Here is a 20,908-nt window from a genome sequence, read left to right as displayed (position 1 = left end):
CCTCCCATCATCCCAGAGTGGATATTCTGTTCTTGAATAAATTTTTCCTGAGGTTTCAGGTGCCACTACGTAGTTTCATTCCCATTGCATTCTTCCCATACAACCTAGTTTTCTCCTAATCATCATGTGAAAGTCAATGAAAGCATCACCTTTTAAAGAAAGCATTTCCTGACATCCCCTCCTCTCATCTCCCACCACTTCCATCCTGGGTGGTATCCTGGGTAGACCTCCTTTTAAAATGGAATGAAGTAATGAAATGCTTCATTTTAACTATACTTTCAGTCTCTCTCAAAAGGCTATGATCCCAGAGTCTTTTATCTTCACAAAATGTTTGGCACATTGTGACTGCTCATTACATGTTTGTTGAATAAATGAATGAAGCAGTATTTTTAGGTGGGGGCTTTTAGTTCACATTAGAGCCTCTGGAACCACCATTGATAAAACAGGTCAGAAGAGCTTACCTCCAAAGGCACCCAGTACCCAGATATTTAGGATTACTCTAGAGGCCCTTGAGAAAACTGGCCAAGCCAGAAATCATACATCTTTGCTTCATGTGTCCTTAAGACAGTCCAGATTGATCTGACTTTGAGGAAGAGTGGAGAATCTCTGTTCTTTAATGTGTTTTTATCAGGGTTTTGAAGTGATATCTACCTCCCAAAAGTAGAAAAAACTTTCTTGTAATAAAAGAACAGGAACACTTGAAGGATTATAAATACTGGCTGATAAGATATGCAAAATTTCAAAGAACAGTAAATTTTTATTTTTATATATATATATATATATATATATATATAAAACCACATAAAGCTTACAGCTCAAATGACTAGAAGAGGGTAGACTCTGGTATTCACCTTGAACCATAAAATTTTTTAATTTTTATTTTTTAATTCAGGTATGATTAACATACAGTGTTAGATTAGTTTTAAATTTGCAATATAATGATTCAACAAGTCTATACTCAGTGCTCATTAGTATAAGTGTGCTCTTAATCCCCTATTTTACCCATCCCCCCCCACCTTGCCTCTGGTAACCACCAGTTTGTTCTTTGTATTTAAAAATCTACTTTTCTGTTTGTCTTTTTTCCTTTGTTCATTAATTTTGTTTCTTAAATTCCACACGTGAATGAAATCGTGGTATTTGTCTTTCTTTGATTGACTTATTTCACTTAGTATTATGCCTTCTAGGTCTATCCATGTTGTTGCAAATGGCAAGATCTCATTCTTTCTTATGGCTGAGTAACATATCATTGGGTCTATATACTGTATTTTTATTCATCTGTGGGTGGACATTTGGGTTGCTTCCATATTTTGGCTAATATAAATAATGCTATAGTAGCATAGGAGTGACTCTCTCTCTCCCTCTCTCTCTTCAAATTAGTTTTTTAAATTTTCTTTGGCTAAATACCCAGTAGTAGAATTACTAGATCATAGGGTAGTTCTATCTTTAACTTTTTGAGGAACCTCCATACTGTTTTCCACAGTGGCTGCACCAGCTTTCATTCCCATCAACAGTGCACAAGGGTTCCTTTTTCTCCACATCCTTACCAACACTTATTTCTTCATTTTTGATTTTAGCCATTTTGACAGGTGTGAGGTGATAGCTCATTGCAGTTTTGATTTACATTTCCCTAATGATGAGTGATGCTCAGCATCTTTTCACGTGTCTGTTGACCATCTGGATGTCTTCTTTGAAAAAATGTTTGTTCATGACTTATGCCCATTTAAAAATTGGATTATTTGGGGTTTTTTGGTGTTGAGTTGTGTTAAGTTCTTTAAATAGTTTCGATATTAATCTCTTATTGGATATATCATTTGCAAATCTCTTCCTTCATTCAGTAGGTTGTCTTTTTTGTTTTGTTGTGCAAAAGGTTTTTTTTTAATAAATAAAAATAGTTTAAATATTGCTTTTGTTTCCCCTGCCAAAGGAGACATATCTAGAAAAATGTTTTTACAGCTGATGTCAAAGGGATTACTGCCTATGTTTTCTTCTAGGAATTTTATGTTTTCAGGTCTCAAAATTAGGTCTTTAATCCATTTTAGGTTTATTTTGTGTAGGGGATAAGCAGGTGTGAACCACAAAATTTTTATCCCTGATGTTTTTGTCTGTTTTCTCCTCATCTCTATCCTACTCTTCTTGTTTTTCCTTTTGTGTGTCTTTATTATCTGTTATGCTTCTCTCGTCTCTCTCTGTCTTCTCTTCTACCTATCTCTACTCTTATTCTGTCTTTTTGGCATTTCTTCCTATGGCCACATAGAACTGAAAAACATTTTAAAATTGTACCTACTATACCTATTTTATAAAGATTCTACTTCCTGCATTTAATTTAAAAAAAGGTGAATTGATTATTTTACATTTTTACTCTTTGTAGCCATTTATTGATTTTGGTCATCTCAGATTCAGGGGCCCTCTAGAGAAGAAATGTTGCCCATTTTAAATATGGCCACTCAAGACCATCTGAGTCTCTGTAGGCCTGTCCTCTTCCAATTGTCCTTGGTCCCAAGAGTTTACCCTGGCTTAGACTGCAAGCTGTTGTCCATCTAGCATCTGAAAAACAACTCCAGAGTTAGACTTTTAGATTATAGTACTTTGGAATTTGAGAAGGACTTTGGGTACTATTTAACCTTAAAGATGAGAAAAGATGAGAAAACCAGAGAGGTCATGCAATTGCTCAAAGCTGCGTAGCTGGTATATGAGAGATCTAGGGATGGAGCCTTGATGCAGAGGAGCTTTTATGTAATGGAAGACTGGTGCTTGTTTATATATTGGAAGCTCTGCTAAGCTTGGGAAAGATGGGAAGACTCTCTGCCAAGAAGTCAGGAAATATGAAAAAAAAAAAAGTCCCTTAAAAAATTTAAAAACTGTTGATCCTAGATCCTAGAAAAGAAAATGTATATGGCATGTGATTGATATCATATGTACGTGGTATCCTAAATCCTAGGAAAGAAAATGTATATGGCATGTGCTTGATATCCTATGTACGTAGTTGTACAAGCCTCTGATTCATTTGAACAATCCTTGATCTTATTGCCTTTAATATTTTTCTTCTTCCCTATATTATAAGAAAGAGCTATATGAATTTTTAGATTTTTTAATACAATATTTTGATATTAAGACTTGAAATAACATTTCAAAAACAGTACAGTTTAAATAGCAGTTCCCACTAATATTTTCATCAGACCAGTAGAAACCTCCCCACCTCGTTTGCTGTTGGAAGGAGTGGTGTCACACAGGGTGCAGTGACAGCTGATCATGCACAAGTTAGGAAAAGGTCATTTTTCTAATCATATTGTAGAAGGGAATCCAAAAACTGTTGATACAGTACCTTGATTAATGTATAGAAAAAGGTGAATTCTGAGGACGTTTTAAATGACTAAAAGAAAGGACAGTGGTGCCACAATGAGAACTGTTTTATTAGATGATTTAGGTTTTGATCAGCAATGAATGAACAGGAGAAATGGGAGTGTCCAGTTCTGTCCAGAAATTCAAATAAAAAGAAAATGAGATGGTGGGTATGAGTTCAACGAGGTTTCATGAAAACAGGGATTATGTGCCAGCTTGTACTGTAAAACTTAAACATTCCTTAGTGTTGCCTAGGTCCTCCTGCTTTTCCCCACAACATGGGAGTCAGAGTGTCAGGAACAAGTTGCTATACTCCCACTGTATTTTTCAAGGTCTATAAAATAAGACAGTTACCCTCATTTCTCAAAGGAGAAAGAAACCTTTCCTTGAAAAAGTCCTAAATTTCTACTTTGGAAATTTATTGCCAAGTACTGTGGCTTCTATCACTTTGGTGTCTCTTAGAGCTCTCTACCTCTCTCAGTCAGGACAGCCACAACCTCTGTTCAGACTTCCATAATTTTTCATCTGGACTCTCACCACTCATACTACACATTGCTGTCAGAGTGATTTTTAGTAGTTGGATTATTTTGTTTTCTGTTTAATGGCACTCCATTACCTTTAGGTAAACTTCAGATTCCTTAACATCTCACGTAAGAACTCTACGGTCAGTTTCTTGGTCATCTCTACAGTCTTAGCCACCATTACTCCCTGTTCCAGCCAAACTGAATTATTTGCTTTTTCCTAACTTCTCATGTATCTGAGCTTTCATTTATCTTACCTCCTTTCCCTAGAATGTTTGCTTTCTGACTTCTGCATCTCTTGCTTCCTTTTTCCTAGTTATCTTTTTAGACCTTGTTCTGGCATCTTCTTCAGGGAACCTCTCCTGATCACCTCTTCCTCCTTTCAGTGCCCCATCCCATGTATTATAATCTCAAATTACAGTCTGTCTTTCCTGTTAGACCATTACCCACTTGAGGACACAAATCACAGCTTATTTAATTTGTAACCCTAATGTTTAATACAATGTTTGGCATGTAGTCGGTATTTGATAAATATTTGTTGGCTAAATTAGTCTCTTTTTTTTTTTTTTTTAAAGATTTTATCTATTTATTTGACAGAGAGAAATCACAAGGAAGCAGAGAGGCAGGCAGAGAGAGAGGAGGAAGCAGGCTCCCTGCTGAGCAGAGAGCCCGATGTGGGGCTCAAACCCAGGACCTGGGATCATGACCTGAGCCGAAGGCAGCGGCTTAACCCACTGAGCCAGCCAGGTGCCCCATAAATTAGTCTCTTTTAAAAGATAAAAAGATCAACTTCTGTAGTAGAATAACTTCCCCATCTTGTGGCCTTACAGGATAGTTCCACTAAAAACCTTTGAAGTCATCCTGATCCAGTCCCTTTGTAAATTAAGAGCACAAATAATACCACCTTTGGTATTATAAAAATACCTTGTTCAGTTTTTTAAAAAATTTTATTTATTTATTTGACAGAGAGACACTGTAAGAGAAGGAACACAAGCAGGGGAGTGGGAGAGGGAGAAGCAGACTCCCCACTGAGCAGGGAGCCCAAAGTGGGGCTTGATCCCAGAACCCTGGGACTATAACCTCAGCCAAAGGCAGATAGATGCTTAACTGACTGAGCCACCCAGGTGGCCCTTGTTCAGTTATTTTTTTTTTTAAGATTTTATTTATTTATTTGACAGAGAGAGATCACAAGTAGACAGAGAGGCAGGCAGAGAGAGAGAGAGGGGGAAGCAGGCTCCCTGCCGAGCAGAGAGCCCGATGCGGGACTCGATCCCAGGACCCTGAGATCATGACCTGAGCCGAAGGCAGCGGCTCAACTCACTGAGCCACTCAGGCGCCCCTTGTTCAGTTATTTTGATTAAAAGTTAATTGCTGGTTCCACCTTAAGAAGTGGGATTTTCTACTTATGTCCTAGTAGAAATTGTCACCAAAGCAGAGAGATTTAGGGGCGCCTGGATGGCTCAGTAGGTTACGCGTCTGCTTTCAGCTCTGGTCATGATCCCAGGGTCCCGGGGTTGAGCTCTGAGTGGGGAGCCCATTTCTCCCTCTCCCTCTACCCCCATCTTGTGCTTGCTTTGTCTCTTTAGTGATCACTCTCTCTCTCAAATAAATAAATAAAATCTTTAAAAGAAATAAGCAGAATGATTTATTCTTAGATTAGGTTGTTCATTGAATTTCTTTTTACTTATAAGAAATACACATTTATTGAGCATTTGTGATGTGTCAGGCTTTGTACTAGGTGCTGGATATTAAAGATAAAGATGACTTAGGTTTTTATCCTCAAAGAAATGATAGTCTTTGTAAACAAGTGTATCACTTAGAGTTTTTGAGTCATTGTGTGAATGAACTAAAGATGGGATAGTAGATAGTCTTTGAGTTCTGACATATCTGAAGAAGTCAGCCAACAAATAAATGAACTGTTTCTTCTCTCCTGAGAAGAAACTTTCAGTAGGAACTGGAGTTTGTGGAACATATGATATAGGGACTGTTAACTACTAGACAATTTGTAATTTTAATTAAATAGGATTTTCTTCTAAATTCCCCTGCTGTGGCTCCTTTTTCTTCTGAGGTGGTTGCAATACTGTAATATACCAGAATTATTGTCTAGAAATTAAATAATGTGCTTGAGATCTGTTCACACAAATATCAGAGACCCTCTAACACAGATTTATCCTTAGATGTGATGCTACCTAATATGATGCTTGATATTCTCCTCTCCCTCTCTGTTCACTGCTAGTTTGTAAGTAGTTATTTTTATTAGGAAATATTCTTACGTTCCTTCCCACATTGCTGCATGTATGAACCAGAAGAGATTCAGCATGGCTTGCTGAGGAGAGCACAGAGGAAACAATGCTAGTCCCATTCAGGGGCAGGCAGAGCTGTTAGTTACTCTTCTTTGTCTTACAGAGATGAACGAAATCAGTCCATCATTGTAAGTGGAGAGTCTGGGGCAGGAAAAACAGTCTCAGCTAAGTATGCCATGCGATACTTTGCAACTGTGAGTGGTTCTGCCAGTGAAGCCAATGTCGAGGAGAAGGTCTTGGCCTCCAACCCCATCATGGAGGTAAGGCAGCAGTGGCCTTGGCCTTCTTACTATGTTCTGTTAAGAAACCTGCTCAAAAAAGTATCGAAACAGCACCTATCAGAAAGTCTGGGCTGTCCTAGCCACTAAAAGTAAGAAAATACTTTTCCACGTGTTAGTAAGAAGAGATCTACGAAAAGTAGAAAGTCAGGAAGGTAGCCATTTGAGTAAAGCCCAGCTATGGAAGCGTCTACTTTATTCCATAATCCTTCATTTTTAACCTACCGCTGACTTGCTGCTAAATAACTGGCAGTGGTACTTCATTTTCCAAATTTCCTAGAAATTTATTGGTCCTTGTACTAGAAGTATGTTTCTCATTTCCCCCCATTTCTGAAGTTCATAGGATTCACTATACCCAAGCATGATGAATTTTATCATTCCTTTGCCACATTTCATTTTCTGTATTTAGTACAACCTGTTTAGCTGTAAGTTTCTATTTTTTCCCCCCAGATGTGAACTACAAGCTTAAATCATGATCTTGTAAACATTTTTCTTCTTGTTTCTGTGAAGCGCAATAAACAGCTTTAGGTTAGAAAAGGAAATTCGGTAGCTATAAATTCCTGAGAAAGGAAGAAGTACAGAAGGATGTCCTTTCAAAAGTTAATATGTCTACAAAGTGGAAAGGCTCATGCCAAAGAAAGTGGACCTGTTTGTGTGAGACTTTGAGTATTTCAGGATTTGTAGCTAGAGAATTATTTGTCTATTAATATGACATTAGGAAAGTTGCATTTCTGTAAGTAGTCCTATTTAATGGAAAAAACTAATTCTCATTACTAATGGGGGGGAAATTATTTTGGACAGGGAGAAAAAACCTCTCTTATTAAAAATTCAAGTCAGCATTTTTTATTCCTGTGTTTTCCCTTCGTCAAGCCTTATTTGTCACCCAAACACAGATGGAGCTTAGAACTGGCCTGGTGCACCTGTGATACAAGTGGTTGTTGCAATAATCAGTTCAGAGGTAATTGTGCCCGGTTTGCAGTGCCGTGTGTGACACTTGGGAACAGGATGTTGTGCCCCAGCCTGTGGGGCTGCCCTCCAGAGCAGGAGGGCCTCTGTCCTCGGGACCAAGAGTTACGAGGGGAGTTACGAGGCTGCCTGGACTAGGTACACTGTGCAGCGAGAACTGGAGAAGTTTTCTGAAATAGCACAGACAGGGTGGTGGGGGGGATGACAGAGGTGTGTGCCAGAAAGACTCATCAAGATTTTAAGCAAATATTAAGATTCTGAAAGAATTTAAGCTACAGATAGAATGCTGGATGCCATTGTTAATATTGGGGAAATATAATCCATGGAGCCAGTTTTGGGTTTTGGGTCGGAAAACAACTGGGTTTTGCTTTGCTTCCTCCCATTGGTTTGGCTGTTTTTGGTACAACAGCAAATCCTGTGTAGTTGGCGGCAGTTTATTTCATTCCTAATCCCCAAAGTTAGAACTTCGCAGTCTAGATTGTGACGGCGTCAGGGAATCCCATCTCATCTAGGCTGGGCCATATAATAATGTAAGTCTGGGATGAACCTTCTAGAATATGTCTAGGACATTTTATGACCTTGCTATATTCTCATTCAAAAAATAGCTACATTGGTTTTTCTACAAAACAGATTTGTGTTAGTAGGAGAGATTAAAATGGTCATAGATCCTACTTTGTTTTTTTTAAAGATTTTATTTATTTATTTGACAGAGAGAGACACAGAGAGAAAGGGAACACAAGCAGGAGGACTAGGAGAGGGAGAAGCAGGCTTCCTGCCGATCAGGGAGTCCGAGACAGGGCTCAATCCCAGGACCCTGGGATGAGGATCTGAGCTGAAGGCAGACGCTTAATGACTGAGCCACCCAGGTACCCCAAGATCCTAGTTTTTAATATGTAGTTATAAAGAATTTAGTTTATTTGCTGGGATGAACAAAAAAAGATAAAGCCATAAGTTATAATTAGCTACTCCCTTCTATATTGTTGTGTAGTTTTTCTGTGGGAATTTGGATTAAGAAAATTTGACAGAGAACTAACTCTCAATGACTACAAATGAGGGCATCCCAGTTTGAAAGATTAAAATGGAATCTGTGGCTGAAGAATGGTGACAAAGGGTTTGCAGTCATAGGAAGAAGACATAGATGAAATATTGAGTATGTGGCCTAGAAGGTCTGTAACATTAAATTTACCCCAAGACTGTGTTTCTCTATCAGAGTCCTTTACTGCCATGTTAAGAATGGTATAGCTGGGTCTCCAGCAATCTGAAATCCCTCCCTGGATAATGAGCATCCCACACAGTTAATGTCACATCCTAGTGGCTAATGGGATTTGCACGTGATCCTTTAGAAAGACCCTCCTTATCAGATAGACTCCTTTTGCAAAATATGAATGATGCACAGATAAATTATTCTTTTTTGCTCATTTTATCATGTTTTCTTTTTTTCCTTTTCCTCCAGGAAATTTTAATCCTAAAATGGGGACAGGGAAAGATTCCTGGGGTGCATAGTGAGTCTTAATAGTTCTTTTACATCTTTAATAAGCATAGTTGAAGATTTTCATCTCCTTTTAGTAAAGAAGAATAAGTTGCTGAACACTTCACTGAAATCAATAGTAAAATCAAGACCGCAAAGCCTTTTTTCATTAACAATTTATTGCTAATTAAAAAGATAACAGCATCAGGGAAGCCTGTTGAAAATATAGTACTTAGAAGCCAGAGGGAGCAATTAGGAGAAAAGGACAAAAAGTATAGTTTATATATAGAACCTTCTTTCCTTATCAGGTTCAAGGCTTATAATCATGTAGTTCTAGTTTTGTAAAGGACTCTAGGGCTCATCTATCCTAGTCAGTTCACGCCTGGAGACACTACTGCTCCTCAGAGGATTAAATGTTGGAAAGTTGGTGGGAGGGCCTGGTCTAATACCCAGGTCTTCAGACTTCTATTTCATTCACTCCTTCTATACTTCTTTGCTCTATGTTTAAATACCTTTTACTCAAATACAGAGGGAAGGGGTCTGTTTCAACCCTGACCTTGCTTCTCACAAGGGTAGTATTGTTTTGGCCGCTCAGCCCCTTGGACACGTACTCTGAGTCGCTAGGAGAGAGATGGCATATGGAAGGAAGGTGGGGTGCGGTCAGGGAAGGAGGAGAAGCTGTGGACCCTCTTTGCCAGCTTGCTTAGTTGCTGGCAGGAAGGGGCTTGGGACAGTGCCTGGTAAACACTCGGTGGCTATCATTGTCACTGCCACAATTACCACATCTTTTCATCTGCTTTTTGATGGAGTATTCTGTGTTGAAAGAAAATCCTACATTTATCATTAATTTCCTTTTCTAAATAAAATAAAAACAATTGGAATATATGGAGACTTTTTGTTGTACTTTTTGTCATATTAAGGAGGGGAATATCTAAGTAAATGTATTGTTAAATTGTCCTAGGCTACACTAGGTTACTCCTATTACTTTGCTGGGAAGATAGCTTTCTGTCATTCTTTCCCTTTAAAAATGTTATTCTGAAATATAGCAGTGTTCTCATTGCCAAAGCAAAATAGGACAGTACCTGCCCTCTGTTTCCGAGAGTGAAATGCGCCTTCTTTGATTGATCAGAGAATCTGATGTGTTGATTTTTTTGTGGCTGTGTTATTACTGTTCTCATCATTTGTATTTGTTTTGGTTTTTTAACACTCCAGAGCATTTTCATGTCTTTCTCTCTGCTATGGTTTCGGTCTGCTAATCCTGATCCTTTCAGGTTTTGTACAAGTAAATTAAGTAATCTTACATAAAATATTTTATTGAATATTTAATGCATGCATTATGTGAACACTTGATTCTCTACCTGCACCATTTTTTTTTTGCTTTGCCTTGGAAGAAAAATTTCTAGAAGCATGTTACCTAAGTTCGAAAGTAGTGCATATATTATCTTAATTTTTTTAATTATATAAAAAATTAGCAGAAAGTTACAGTCTCTGAATTCTATGGCAGATGTTTTACAAGTTAGATACAGCTATCAAAATCCAAGGGCAAATTTTACTATGTCTGGTTTCTGAAAATGACTTTGAATTGAATGGGTAATTGATTACTAAGCTTCTGCTAAAAACCAGTCCAACTGGGCCTTTGTTGTCACAGGATAAGAGGATAGAAACTTTTAGCTAAACAGACTCAACACCAGAGCAGTATTTCCCTAAAAATAATAATTTGCCTTAACAAGCTCATTTACATAAAACAGACTAAGTTTTCGGGAAATGCAAACCCTAGTGTGCTTTTACAGCCCCCAGTCCCATCCAGTTCTTTCTTTGTTGAACTGAATGAGTGTGTTCCGATAGCACAAATGGTGTGAAAGTCTCCCAGCCGCTGCGCTCAGGTTTGCTCTTCATGAAGATAATTTGTGTGAGAATAAGAAGGCAGATCTGAGCTATTAGTCAGTGTCTGTGTGGTTGTGCAGTGGGCAAAGCATACACTGGTACTTACTTGCAGGTGCAAAATCAGTTCTGTTCTTAAAAGAATCAGTTTTAAAGTGTTGTGTTACACTCTGTCCTATCTCTCCCTGAACAGACTCTGTAAATGTCATGTCATGAACTGTACTTCTAAGATACTTTTTTTTCCCCTTGCTTCTTAGTCCATTGGAAATGCTAAGACAACCCGGAATGATAATAGCAGCCGTTTTGGGAAGTATATTGAAATTGGTTTTGATAAGAGATACCGAATCATTGGTGCCAATATGAGAACTTACCTTTTAGAGAAATCCAGAGTGGTATTCCAGGTAAGGCGGGCAGCTGCATGTATAAATTTTTGTTAGATTGCCATATAATTCTAGTGCTCATGCTTGCTAGTATGCATTTTATTTGCAGATACTCTTGGGTATATTATGACAGTATTACTACAAACCACATTTGGGCTGAAATATGTAAAATGGTACCTGTCAGAGGCAGGGCAAACCCATTAGACTAATAATCTGTGGGACTGGGCTCTGGTTTAGGTTTAATGGTTTAGACTTTTTCCTGCAGATGGTTGTAGCTTAATTAAAAAGAGGTGCTATTAGTTTATATTTTTTTAAGATTTTATTTTTTTCTTTCAGAGAGAGAGAATGTGCACATAAGTAGGGGGAGGGGCAGAGGGAGAGAGAAAATCCCAAGCAGACTCCCTGCTGAGCACAAGTTGACATGGGGCTCCATCCCATGACCCTGAGATCATGACCTGAGCTGAAGCCCAGAGTCGGAGGTCTAACTGACTGCGCCACCCAGGTGCCCCAAGAGGTGTTACTAGTTTACTCTCAAGTCTCATATTTCCTAGTTGATAGTGAAGACATTGGATTATGTTTTCAGTGAGTTACAGTTTGAACCTAGTTCCTTGTCCTCTTTTCTTACTTTTCCTCTCTTAGAATATGGTATTGTTTAAATAATGAAGGCTAAGGAATCTCCTTTACTAGACATAAGCCCCTTTTGGGGATCAGACCTGACCTTGAGGCCACACTGTGATTTAGTCAGCTGAATACACTGCAGAAATCAAGGATATGATGGTGGAGTATGAGGATTCAGTTTTGTATGAGCAGTGTTATTACAGCTGCATTTCTAAAGTATGTATGTGGGAAAAGGACTGTCAGGAAATACCAAGAAATTATGTTAAAATTATACATGATTTATTTTCTGTTCTGTAAAATATTTTATTAATGTTAAAATGTATAAACTAAAATGATGTAGATGATGCAGTGCATTTGTGGATTTCTTACAAACAATCACAGGAGATGATCTGGTCTGACATATGGCAAAGATAGAATATTCTTTTTCCTTTAAAGTGTTAGGAAGACCATGAGCCTGAGAGGTACTGTGAGAAGATATTGAGTACACATTTACCCCTTTTTCCAAAAGTAGATTGGTCCTATGAAAACTTCTATAAGCTGAAATGGTGTGAAGTGAAGAAAAAAATTACCATTAATTTATATGGAAAATTTTCTGAGCATCCTCAGACCCCAAAAATAACCTCTCTTAGGCTTTTCTGATACCTTAGGACACATGCTAGCAGATGCACAGAATAAATCGAGAAAAAGCGCAGATGCTCACAGACACAGTTCAAAGCTATGGCAGCTCGATGCCAAGATGCTGAGTGTAGTTCCTGTGTAAAGAGTTTGGTGGTTCCACGCTCCCTGCTGGGGGAGTGCGGCCTCTGTAATGGCTCACCACAAAGTAACTGCTAAGCACCAGTTTTTGCTTTTCTGTAAAAGAGCCTCTTTGAATTTCCTTTGGTTAGCAAAACAGGTGCTAATGTAGGCTTTTTGCAAAAATGAAGTGGTGTAGTGCGAACTTTAGAAAAGCAGGGGATACCTATACTTCAAAAACAGGGTTTTAGTTTTCCCCAAAGGCAATGGTCTCTTACGACAGCGGCATATACCATACTGTTCTCTACTTCAAAAAGCACCATTATCAGATATTTTTTGTTGACTGTGACCAACAGATACACATTCATACATATAGGCACATGACTGATAAATCATGAGATTTAATAATCATAAATCTATATTAGGAAATTTAGGTATAAGGACAACTTATTAACTGAGATAATTAAATATTAAAATTTCATTTTATGGGGGTGCCTTAGTGGCTCAGTAGTTTAAGTGTCTGACTCTTGATTTCAGCTCAGGTCATGATCTCAAGGTTGTGGGATAGTGACCTGATCAGGCTCTGTGCTCAGTGGGGAGTCTGCTTGAGATTCTCTCCCTCTGTCCTACCCCCTGCTCTCTTTCTTTCTCAAATAAATAAATCTTAAAAAAAAAATTGGGAGCACCTGGGTGGCTCGGATGGTTAAGTGTCTGCCTTCAGCTCAAGTCATGATCTTCAGGTCCTGGCATCGGGCCCCTAGTTGGGATCCCAGCTCAGTGGGGGTCTTCTCCCTCTGCTTCTCCCGCTGCTTGGGCTCTGTCTCTCTCTGTTTCTCTCTCAAATGAATCATCATCATCATCATCATCTTTAAAAATTTTATTTTATGATTGAATTTTCAGGGTTTTAGGTTAAAATGCTATAATTAAAAACTCTTCTTATTTCAAAGGCAGAAGAGGAGAGAAACTATCATATCTTCTATCAGCTTTGTGCTTCAGCAAAGTTACCTGAATTTAAAATGCTGCGATTAGGTACGGATATGGTGTTAGATTTATTGTTCTGGTATTGTTTTCCATTTATTCCTGCGTCCATAAACTTATTTAGGAGATTATCTAATCCTAAAATATTTATGAATAAAATGATAGGAAGTCTGCAGTTGGCTGCATGATAACCTGGGGATGGGGAAGGGGTGAAGTAGGATGGGCCTTGAGTGGATACCTATTTAAGATGAGTCCACAGGCAGTCCACTTAACTGGGCTATCACTGCCTCTGCTTTAGAGTGGACATAAGGGTAGGATTCAAGGCATCTTCATAGGCTGCAAATCTTTTATTTTCATTTGTTACAGGAAATGCAAATAACTTTCATTACACGAAGCAAGGTGGCAGTCCTGTGATTGAAGGAGTTGATGATACCAAGGAGATGGCACATACCAGGCAGGCCTGCACTCTGCTAGGTAATATAATTTTATTTTTGAGCTCTTAGGAGCAGTAGTTCTCTGATTCAAGCAGTCTTTGTTTGGAATATTGGCTTAGCTTTGTATTAGGTGGTGAGTGTTGGGAGATTTAACATTTGTTCCTTATAAAATAACTTGGGGCAGCAAATGAGCTCAAGGGTTTTTTGGGGGGTGATGAGAACTATTCTAAAATCAGATTATAGTAATGGTTATACAACTAATCACTGAATAATACACTTAAAACAGGCGAATTTTATGGTATGCAAATTATCCTTCAATAAACTGAAGGCATTAGGGGAGGTAGGACTAACTATAATTCTTTGTTTTAATTTTCACAGAATCTGAAACCTAAAGCTAAATGAGATGAGGTCCTGAACAAGTTCAAGTTCACATTTTGTAGGGTTCTGGCTGTTTTGCTTGTCTCGTCCTTATTTTTTTGGTCGTTTGTTTTTGGGAAATGTGGTTGAGCTTGTGTAGTGATAAACATTGTATTGCAAGTAGACTATTCCAGTGTTTAAAACATGGCTCAAATGTCACTGTCTTGTTTCTGAGATTTAAAAAATATGGGGTCTACATGCAAGTAAATTAATCTTTAGAACTACAACTTTTAGTGGTGAATTATTTATTTTAAAAACCTCAAAATATAAATGACTAAAATCATGTGTTGGTATTTTGATTAGTACTATGAGGTGAGTTAATTTAATTTAAAAGCATTGCTAATCAGAGTATGGTCTAGGACCATAGTGGAGCTTGCAAAAATTCAGAAACTCAAGCCCCATCTTAGACCTACTGAAACAGATCTGCACATTAACAAGATCCATTGGTGATTCATATGCACATTAAAGTTTGAAAAATACTGCTATAATTTTAGGGCTAAATCTATTCGTAAATAGAAAATTGCAAATTTATAGAAGTCATAATTAGGAGATAGTAAAAATATTCATTATAAGATCAACTCTCAATTACCCTGTATATGATTACATATTTGAAAATAATTTTACTATTTTTACTTCTATATAATTATACCTAATATTCAGGAAATTCTTATTTTATGGAAAAATGAAGCCAGATCTGATAAAATACCAAAGCTATACAGCTTTCTCCTCCTGCCTTATCCATCAGTTGCTACTCTAATGCTGCATTTCAAATTCCCTCATCAAGCTGGGTACAACATGGGCCCAAACACTTCTCATCTTGGGATCTCTTTAACTTATAGTTGGTCTGTAGTTAGAAGGAGTAATTAAAATAATCTGACTTAAAATAGCCTTATTGGGCTACAACTTGCGCTTGGGAATAGAGAAAATAGAAAAGGTAATAATGTTAGTAAAATACTTAAATCCAGGGTATGACGGCGATGATAATTTGTTTAGCATTTACCACGTGTCCCGTAGTGTGCTAAGTATACTACACGACTACATGCATTTTCTCATTTAATGCTCATGGATTCCCTTTGAGGTAGTCACAACTATTTCCATATCTCACATGAGAAAACAGAAACATAGAAGGGTGATGTTATGTGCCCACGTGACATGGCAGGTCAGGAGCAACACCTGCCCTTGAGCCAGTTCTCACTCCACAGCCCGTGCTCTCAACCGTGATGCTACACTGTCTTACATGTTGATGTCAGCAAAGATGAAAGTGTGGTTAACCATGACATGTGACCATCTGCATCTTTGGCAATATTCAAGGGTTAAAAATAGGCTTAATATTGGCTGTTGCAATAGTTTATTATCACTTGTTCATTTACTCTATTTCAGGAATTAGTGAGTCTTATCAGATGGGAATTTTCCGAATACTTGCTGGCATCCTTCACTTAGGCAATGTTGCATTTACATCGCGGGATTCAGACAGCTGCACGATACCTGTAAGTTCAGATATACTTAGTGTGATAACAGTTTCCTTGTGTTTCAGTTTTGTTAATATTTGAAGTCTCTATTATCATTATCAGAGAGATAAATTATCCCAAGTAGACTCGTGAACTGAAGGTAAGAAATATGGATGCTAATCCCTTGTGCACAGTGATTGTGTGTATTAGGGGTAGGGAAGAGGAGAGAACTTGGATACATGTCTGGTCCATATGAACAGAGGTGGGAAGTATTAATATTCAGTATGAAAGCTGGACTGGGGATGTCTAGGGAGAGGTGTTCATTTGGCCCATGGTACAAATACCAGTAATTAAAAACTTTATGTCTTCAGCTGTGGAGTTGTAATAAACTATATTTTGTTATTGAAACAACTATTAGCAGTGATTACTCCTGTGAAGAGGAACTAGATGGCTGGGGGACTGAGTGTCTTCACTAGGATTTGCATATTCTTTCACACATAGTGATAACTGCACACTGAGAATTAAAACCCAATTCCATATGTGGAAGTGTTTGTTTAAATTGTAACAAAACCTGGTAGTCTCAGGTTGTCCTCATTGGGCATTTATGATTTGCAGTATTTGCTGATCACCACCATCAAATATAACTCATGTGCACGTGTGTGTGCACACACACAATTTTAGGTACTTTCTAACTTTATTAGAACCGAGGAAGTTTTAATATAATTAATTATTTTTCCATCCTGCTTCCTCAATAATGTGATAGGACACAATCTGAAGATTTATGTTTCACTCTTCAGATACCCAAGTTGATATTAGCAAATCTACATGTAGATTAATTCATGATTTAAATTTGCATAAATAAGACGTTAGTTTTGAAATACATGTTTTTGTGTCTCTGCTTGGATTCAGTCCCTACTTTACTGTTTAATCATGCTTTGTTTTTTTTGGTGAGTTGCTTACACTTCTCTGAACTTCTGTTTTCTCATCTGTAAAATGAGACTTTCTTTTCCAGCAATTTTCGACTGGGTGCTCTGATTGATCTTCATACTGGATAAACCATATATATATATTTATATATATATGTGTGTGTGTGTGTGTGTGTGTGTATGTGTATATATATATATTTTTTTTAAGATTTTATTTTTAAGTAATCTCTGCACCTAACATGGGGCTTGAACTCACAACTCCCAAGATTAAGAGTCTCATGTTCCACTGACTGAGCCAGCCAGATGCCCCACAATAAATTATATTTTTTTAAAAAATTAATAAATATATAAAATTTAGTCAGAGACCAGAAACTAAGTGAAAATAGGAGCTATGAGAAAGAAGTAGAACTCTGGAATTAGGGCTCATCTTGACAGCATTTACTGAAGCCAAGTGACCATGAGTTTTAGTTTTCCTAGCCAAGTAGAGAGCAAAAAACAAAAGACAAAGCCCAGGACTCATATAAACAGGGGAACTCCTGCCTAAAGCTGAGGCCCTAAATGGGAAACTAGTAATTAACTTGCCCACCACCTACTTGAAGAGTACAAAGAAAAGTTGATCTGGCTTGAGCAAACCTTGGTGCCTATGTGTAGGAGAAAATAGGTCCTAAAATTTTATGGCAATGAACTGACCCTCGCAGTTACTCCCAGACTGATTTCATAGTTCTCAGAAAGCTAAATACAGAAAACTTAGCTGAAATTGGTCCTGGATTGGTGGTGCCTTAGATGCCTGTCAGAAGCAAATATAAATCTATAAATCTACTTTGGATGATCCAAGTCTCAATAGAGTCCCATGAGAAAATTTGCAACAAATAATTGGTTTATAGTCAGAAATCACAAATTCCACAAAGAAACAAAATAGAAGGAGCTAGGTGAAACAACAGATAAGAGTCAAACCCATTAAGAATGCTGAAAGAAATTATTAGCAAATCGACACAACTGAGGAGAGAAGAGATGAGCTAGAAGAGAGATGTGAAGAAATTACCCAAAATGCAAGACAGACCCAGAGATGGAGCACTTAACAGAGGAGAGGTGAAGGACAGAATAATAAAATCTAATTTTAATCCAATGAGAATTCATAGAGGGGGGGAAAAAAAGAAAGAGGCAGACATAATATTTGAAAGATAATTATTCACAAATTTCAGAAATTGTGAAAATGACTCTAAACCTCAGATAAGGAAAGTCCACAAAATTCTAATTAGGATAAATAAAAAGAAATCCACCTAAGGCACACCATAATGATACCAAAGGCAGAGAGAAAAATCTTAAAACAGGCAGAGAGATAAGACATAACTACTTTTGAAGAAATAACAGTTAAACCATTAGCTCACTTATCAACTATAATAGAAGCTAGAAAACACTATCTTCAGTGCTCTAGAGTAAATAACTATTAACTTAGAATTGTATATCCCATAAAAAGATCTTTCCAGAATGAGGGAAGAATAGAAGTGTTTTCAGACAAATAGAAATTGGGAAATTTTGTCACCAAAAGGTCCTCACTAAAGGAAATATTAAAGAACCTGGTTTAGGTGGAAGGAAAGTGACCAAAGATAGGTCTAAAAGTACAGAATGAATGGTGGATTGATAAACTAGGAAAGCACATGCCAATACAGAAAATGTTTCATTAATTAAAACAATAATAATTATGAATACTATATTGGGCCAGGAAAGACAGAACTCCCCACAAAATACTTAGTTACAAAGGGAAAATAGCCATCTTTACAGTGGAGAAACTTGGCAGGCATTCCCTTAATCAGGTGACTGCAATTCACAGGACCAGTGGAAAAACCAATCAACATCACAGAACTTTTTTTGTACTTGTTGCTGTCGTTTGCTTTTAAAAAGCCTTTAAAGGGCACCTGGGTGGCTCAGTTGGTTAAGCAACTGCCTTCAGCTCAGGTCATGAACCAGACGATCCAGTCCTGGGATCCAGTCCCTGGTTCCCTGCTCAGCAGGGAGTCTTCTTCTCCCTCTGACCCTCTCCTTCTCTCTCTCTCACTCTCTCTCTCTCTCTCTTTTTAAAAAAGATTTTATTTATTTATTTGAGAGAGAGAGGGATCACAAGTAGGCAGAGAGGCAGGCAGAGAGAGAGCGAGAATCAGGCTCTCCACTGAGCAGGGAGCTGATGTGAGGCTCGATCCCAGGACTCTGGAATCATGAACTGAGCAGAAGGCAGCCGCTTAACCAGCTGAGCCACCCAGGCGCCCTCTTGCTCTCTCTCTTAAATAAATAAATCTTTAACAAAAAAATAAAAAGCCTTTAAGGATATTCTTTATTGGGCTCCCTGCTCAGCAGGAAGCCTCCTTCCCCCCAACCCCCACTTCCCCTGCTTTTGTTCCCCCTCTCTCTGTATCTCTCTGTCAAATAAATAAATAAAATCTTAAAAAAGAAAAAAGAAATTTCTTTATTTCTCTGGTTTGTAGCTTATAGTGAACATGGTTGTTGTTTTTTTTTTCCAGGTTTTTAATATTAACTCCAGTATTGTTACCATACAGTGTAAGATTATTTTTAGGTGTTCAGTATAGTGTCCAGCACTTCCATACAACACCCGGTGCTCATCACAAGTGCCTCACCTGTTTCACCTTCCCCCGCCCACCTCCCCTCTGGTAACATCAGTTTGTTCTTAGTAGTTAAGAGTCTGTTTTTTGGGCTTTTTCCAAAGTGCAGCTATTGTTAATAATACTGTAATAAATATGGGGGTGCTTGCACCCCTTCGAATTAGGGTTTTTGCATTTTCGGGGTAAAGACTCAGGAGTGCGATTGCTGGATCATAGGGTAGTTCTATTTTTAACTTTTTCCACAGTGTTTTGTGGAAACTTAACTTTTTCCATACTGTTTTCCAGAGTGGCTGCATGAGTTTGCATTCCCACCCGCAATGCATGAGGAGTCTTTTTTTCCTCCACATCCTTACCAACACTTGTTGTTTCTTGTGTTTTTGATTTGAGCTGTTCTGACAGGTGTGCAGTGATATCTCATCGTAGTTTTGATTTGCATTTCTCTGGTGATGATTGATATTAAGCATGTTTTCATGTGGGTGTTGGCCATCTGGATGTCTTTAGAGAAATGACTGTTGAACATAAAATAACTTCTGATGTGGTGAACTGAGAGCACAACATCACTTCTCTGGTATTCCTGCTGAGAAGGCATGACCCAAATCTAATCATGAGGCAGCGTCATACACACCTTCATTGAAGGACCTACATTAAAAAGGTCAAGGTCACAAACAAAAAAAAAGAGTGAAGACCTATTAAGATTAAAGGAGGCTAGTGAAACATGGCAACTAAATTCAGTGTATGAACTTAGACTGGTTCCTGTACTGTAAAAATATCTCCCCCACTCCTGTGCAGAGACTGTTAGAACAGCCAGAAAAAAAATTGGATTGGATCTGTAGGTTAGATAATAGAGTTGTGTCATTGCTAATTTTCTAATTTTCTTGGTGATATCATAGTTATATAAGACAGTGTCTTTGGTTTTTAGGAGTTGCACCCTGAAAATATTTAGGACTAAAATGGCATCATGCATGGAACTTCTCTCAAAGGTTTTTTTTTCCTCCCACTCTCAAAGGTTCTAAAAAATTAATGTGTGTGTACATGTATGTGGAGGAGAGAGAATGATACAAGCAAATGTGTAAAATGATAATATTTAGGGAATCTGGGTGAAGGAAATTCTTTGTACTGCTCTTGAAACTTTTCTCTTGGTCTAAAATTAGTCTAGAAAAAAAGTTAAAGAGAATCATCAGCCCCTGTTCCCCCTAAAAACATGGAACTAGAGTACTAGATAACAACGGGATAACTGGTGTGGGAATTCAGCTGAATACTTTTGAAAAAAGCATCCCCAAAACATATAGGTACAGAAAGTTTGAAAATAAAAAGTTTATAGAAGACACATCATAATAACTAAAAAAAAAAAAAAAAAACCCTGGCAGAGCCTGTATTGATATTCAACAAAATAGTTGGGACCAAAGCAATACTAAAGGTAAATAGAGTACTATGTAATAATAGAGGTTTTATGCATCAGGAAGATGTAATGCTTTTTAACTTTCATGTACTTAATGGCATAGACTTAACATATATAAAGCAAAAATCAACAGAAACCAAAAGAAGGAATAGTTCTATCATAGTGAGAGATTATTGACTTTTCTCAGATAAAGAGAAGAGGT

General features: G+C 37.7%; 1 protein-coding gene across 9 annotated transcripts in view; it reads left to right on the top strand.

Moving 5' to 3' along the window:
- Positions 1-20,908, top strand: part of MYO5A (myosin VA) — a 200,217-nt gene that overhangs the window by 85,400 nt on the left and 93,909 nt on the right. For 8 of the 9 annotated variants that reach the window (XM_047735857.1, XM_047735855.1, XM_047735853.1 and 5 more), the window contains exons 5-9: positions 6,267-6,423; positions 11,014-11,157; positions 13,437-13,518; positions 13,834-13,941; positions 15,699-15,805. In XM_047735857.1, the coding sequence (XP_047591813.1) occupies positions 6,267-6,423; positions 11,014-11,157; positions 13,437-13,518; positions 13,834-13,941; positions 15,699-15,805 (598 nt within the window). Of the gene's footprint in view, positions 1-6,266; positions 6,424-7,339; positions 7,400-11,013; positions 11,158-13,436; positions 13,519-13,833; positions 13,942-15,698; positions 15,806-20,908 lie in introns of those variants that run through there. The other variant, XM_047735858.1, reaches the window with a different exon arrangement.

The sequence above is a fragment of the Lutra lutra genome, chromosome 7 (genome assembly GCF_902655055.1).
Source record: "Lutra lutra chromosome 7, mLutLut1.2, whole genome shotgun sequence".
NCBI lineage: Eukaryota > Metazoa > Chordata > Mammalia > Carnivora > Mustelidae > Lutra > Lutra lutra.
The sequence above is the reverse complement of the archived record's forward strand: the minus strand, read 5'-3'. Positions and strand labels throughout refer to the sequence as shown.